Source organism: Sinohyriopsis cumingii, chromosome 4 (genome assembly GCF_028554795.1).
Source record: "Sinohyriopsis cumingii isolate HCF-2022 chromosome 4, ASM2855479v2, whole genome shotgun sequence".
NCBI lineage: Eukaryota > Metazoa > Mollusca > Bivalvia > Unionida > Unionidae > Sinohyriopsis > Sinohyriopsis cumingii.
In genome coordinates this window covers 50,367,537-50,372,341 of record NC_142964.1, presented here as the reverse complement: position 1 = coordinate 50,372,341, position 4,805 = coordinate 50,367,537, and the positions used below count along the sequence as shown (strand labels likewise).

General features: G+C 37.5%; 1 protein-coding gene across 1 annotated transcript; it reads left to right on the top strand.

Annotated features, from left to right (window-relative positions):
- Positions 1 to 226: 226 nt before the first annotated feature.
- On the top strand, positions 227 to 964 carry LOC149801141 (general transcription factor II-I repeat domain-containing protein 2-like). The gene has a single exon (XM_089956769.1). The coding sequence runs from the start codon at positions 227 to 229 to the stop codon at positions 962 to 964; it is 738 nt and encodes a 245-aa protein (XP_089812895.1).
- Positions 965 to 4,805: the final 3,841 nt, after the last annotated feature.

The window sequence follows — 4,805 nt, the reverse complement described above, 5'->3', positions numbered from 1 at the left end:
CTTCGATCAGAATAAGCGAAAATAAAAGTTGTGTAGTGAGTGGATGTTCGTCGTTACAGTAACCTAGCAACGTTCAGTTGCTCGTTTTGGATTGGCGCATAAGAAATGAAAGTAGTGTAGTGCCCGGATATTACATCACCTTTTCCCGCTACGGCTAACGTGATATCAATCTAGCGTCTGTCGGTAGATGCACAATCTTTTTTCTTAAATCAAAGCTAGCCTTAAAATGGCCAAGAGAAAAGTTGATTCTGAAAACAGAGCCTTTCAAAGCCGCTGGGAGGCTGAATATATGTTTACTGATATTGGCGGTAAACCTGTGCGTCTAATTTGTGGAGATAATGTGGCTGTGATCAAGGAATATAATCTGAGACGGTACTACGAGACTAAACATCAAGACAAGTTAAAAAGCCTGAATGCAGAGCAGAAGCTACAGAAGGTAGAAGAATTGAAGAGGAATCTAACATCACAGCAGACGTTTTTCACAAAAGCAAAATCACAAGCTGAAGCTGCTGTGAACGTAAGCTTTATTGTGGCGGAGGAGATCGCAAAATCAGGCCGACCATTTACAGAAGGAGAGTTTCTGAAGCGCTGCATGATGAAAGTGTGTGACGTCTTGTGTTCAGACAAAAAGCAGATGTTTGCAAATGTAAGCCTTAGCAAAAATACGGTTGCTGATCGAGTTTGTGAGATGGCCACTGATGTGAAAACACAGCTGATCGAAAAAGGCAAAGACTTTGTTGCATTCTTCCTTGCTGTCGATGAAAGTAATGACACGACTGACACTGCACAGCTCGCCATCTTCATCCGTGGAGTGGACTCCAGTTTGAATGTTACAGAAGAAATATTGGACATGAAATCCATGCATGGGACAACGACAGGAAAAGACATTTTTGACAACGTATGTCAAAGTTTAACCACCATGAACCTGCCTTGGGACAAACTTGTTGGACTTACAACAGATTGAGCACCGGCGATGTGCGGCGAAAAAAGTGGACTAGTTGGAAGGATGCGGTTAAAGATGCAGGAGAACTGTACCGGTGAATTGAGAGCGAAAATGGGTATGCCAATGATTTTTTATTATTAAAACATTTTTCTGTTTTAATTTATATTAATGTTTAAAAAAGGTTTAATTTTCCGCTTATTGAATGTTTATCCTGTTCGGCCCGCAACCTTACGTGTGATTTGAGTTTTGGCCCGCTCAGCGATTGAGTTTGACACCCCTGACCTAGCTGAACTTACCCGCTACCCCCATCACTGTTTGCTGTTTTGCCCGATTGAGGTCAGCCCCTTGCAACATTGTTACCAATCTTCAGTACCGTGACGTTCCCTCGCCTGTTCCATTCATATTGTCCCTATACAACAACCCCAGTTTCCCTTGTCGTTATACAGGCCCAATAGTCCCCATGTTCAATTCCTTTGACGCTAAACGTGCCCAGGGTGATCTGAAAAGTCTTGACGCTAAACGTGCCCAAGAGGGGTCTGTAATGTGTTTTCCCATTGACGCTAAACAGCCTCACTAATGAAATATTTGTTTACATTTACTGCCAAAAGCGTAGATACCCTGTATGCATTTGTAAACCATTAATATTACTATTATGGAATGTTCAGAAAAGAAAGGATTTAAAAGCAAAAAATGGGCGAATTATATGTTAATAATAAAACGGGTTTAATAAATTCGTTTTGTAATTATCTCTTTTAATCACGTACACATGAACATGTGTCAGCAATTAGGCTTGATCACGTCTGATCACTCAGACTAATGACAAAAGAGGGTTCACAAAAATGAAAGAACATGAAGCCCAATCTCTCTAGTGCTGTCATACGGTGTAACGATAAACAGAAGTGGCTCTTTCCCAGCATACATAAAACATCCAGGCCTCTTTACCAATGTGGTCTACAGCCAGTTGTACAATTTTATCCGGGATGAGTTATCTAGCAGCATTTCGGTGTATACTAATCACAATGATACTTTTCTATCCAAGTGTTTACCTAAAATGTTTTAATTTCAATTTAGTTTAAATGCAAGGGGAAACATATGTGTATTTAAAACGTCAGCATATACTTCGAGGCGATAATTCAGAGGCCGACAATGATCTGCATTTCTAACGCCGTAAAGAAAATGACTAAATAACTGTACATCCGGCTTAGACGAATCTTACAGTGTATACTTTGCATACTAAAAGCTCCTAAAACAATCAGATCGGCATGGTACTAATTCAGTTCCCATAGTTAACCTATGCAAAGACATCGATATTAAAAGTTCAATAACTTAAAAGTTCTGAGTGATCATGATCAAATCTATAGTTATCAGTATTGATGAAACCTGGATGTCAGCTTCTGTGAGGATGAAAGGATATGAACTGCGGCATTTTCTGGACCGGCATGTGTTTGAAACATGTGCTTTCAATTTCGCACCAAAGAGTCAGGTGCTAATTATAGTAATGAGTGCTCCAAACTCAATACAGCTAAAGGACTGAAATTTCATCAATAAAACAATGTCACTATTGTTTGCACTTACAACTAGGATAAGCACTCAAAATATTCTTTTTCCTAAAACATAACAATCCTGCCCAGCCAAACCCATATATACTAAATTTTATGTCCAACCATTTCCAGGCCGGTTCCCATTTTTCCACACCATTAGTACCGTGTGTCCTAATACGGCCGATGCTATTTTTTGTTTACCTCCCCAGCATCACGATAATGACCGAAAAGCCGAATGCACCTTACAAAATTAAATCCATTGCGAGGGCAAAGTTGAGTATTTAATATATAATTATTTAACGTTTTGGCCAGTTTTACCACCATTTATTTCAATAAATGGCATAAAAACATATTCTTATTTGCTTACCTGGTATCCGTTTGTGGATAATCATCTTAATTAAACAGCTATTGTTAACCTTTCTAGCAATCATAGTTGACCAGTTGAACCGAAAAAGAAATAGATAGCGAATACCACAGCTGACCAGTCGAACAGAAAACGAAATGCATAACAAATACCACAGTTGACTAGTTGAATAGAAAAAAGCAGTAAGTAACAAATATACTGACATCAAATTAAACGTCTTATAAAAAGTGAAAATGATTCTTAAGTTCAAATATCTGAAGACCAACAGCTTTGTTATTTATAGTGAATACATTTTCAAATTCTAACGGCCTTTATTTCGTCGCTTAATGATGTACGTCAAGAAGCAGACTACTGTACATGTGATTAATGCCAGAGAGATTAACGGTTGGTATTTTAATAAAAATACGCACAGTTTCTGTATACAAATTACCTACTCTGGTATAGCAATCCCTGACAAAATGATAAAGCTTTTTTCTCTGAGTTTTCATGTAGATTTGATGTCCAATAAAGACTTGTATTCCGTTAGAAACAACATTAATGGCTGAACGAAAGTAACATGTTTATTGGGTCCAGCGTCTTGACTTTAACGTAGAATAACAAAGCAAATGGTGTAATTTGGCGAGTTCCTGAAAGGTCTGTTGTACTATAAAGTTCGGTCATTTTAGTCATACGCGACTATTTTCAGATGTTGCAACATAACTTTTGTTGTGTCACAACATATGTTGTGTCTAGATTAACACCTAAGTAAAACAGTCGTTCTGCAACGTGTACGTCGTTCATTTCATTTCATTTCATCAGTAACGTAGGAAAATGAACGACATAAAACAAATTGAATGTCCAATGCTAAAAAAAGCATATGCAGTATGCTGGTGAGGGAATGTATGTACTATCCTAATATGCACAAATAACGGCTAATGGGAGATTTTACTCCAATATTTCTTCAGAAATCGAAGAAAACCGTTTCCCTGAAGCCTTTAAATAGAATACGAATTTCCCAACTAGTGCAAAACGAATTATGAAGAAAAAAATTGAGAAAATATTTCTGCCACAAAGAAAACGTGCCAATTTTCCGGCAACAAAATAACATAACATTTTCAGTTTGAAAACGAAATGATGACAATCACCATGATTTTCTATTCATAAAGAGCAAATCTATTTCATACATGTAAAAAAAAAATCATCTTAGTAAAAAAAAATATTTAAAAAAATTGGATCTCGCGTTGTTTCTAACGCTTATAAACCTTTAAGACCAATGCTACGCGAAATTGTGTGAAGCCGAACAATTATCATCAGTTTTTATCATATATTGGGAATATATTGGCTCTGACCCTTCCTCGGATTAGGAACCTATTGTGATATAAAATAATCTCTCAGGTTGTCGCCGACTTTTGTGCAAGAATGAAAATAACGAAAAACTGAGGATGGTCGACAAATCCGGTTCACCACGTATTGTTTAAAGAACACCTGACACAAAACTTCTATCATGTTAAGGGGGTGGGGGTGGGGGTGGCTGGCAAAAAAATTAAGGAATAACTCTATTCATTTATATTCTCTGTTTTCGTGAATTGTTGCAAATCTGTTTGAGTTTACACGTCATGCTAAATCTGAAGCAACGTAGTGTTTAGCTTTCATTACGCGGTAGGGGAACCGGCATCTAAAAGGGAATATGTGGAGGGGATTCACCAACCTCTGAAGCTCAAAGTAAATGCAAAAAGTACGGACAATGCACATTTCCTTTATTGTATAATTAAATACAGGCTACCGAAATGCACTATTGCCGCCTCCAATTGACAGATAATGTGCATAAATTATTCCTGACACGATTCATTGAAACAAATTTACTTGTTTTCCTTTCTCTGCCCTCTACGGCAATGGTGTGCTTTATGGTCAATTAAGAAGGTACACAAATGAAAACGGAACGATATTCCATTGTTTGTGTTATTTCAGGTTTGAAGTT

Bases quoted from the DNA above. Each gene is read 5' to 3' on its own strand.
- LOC149801141 (XM_089956769.1), top strand. From the start codon at position 227: ATGGCCAAGAGAAAAGTTGATTCTGAAAACAGAGCCTTTCAAAGCCGC.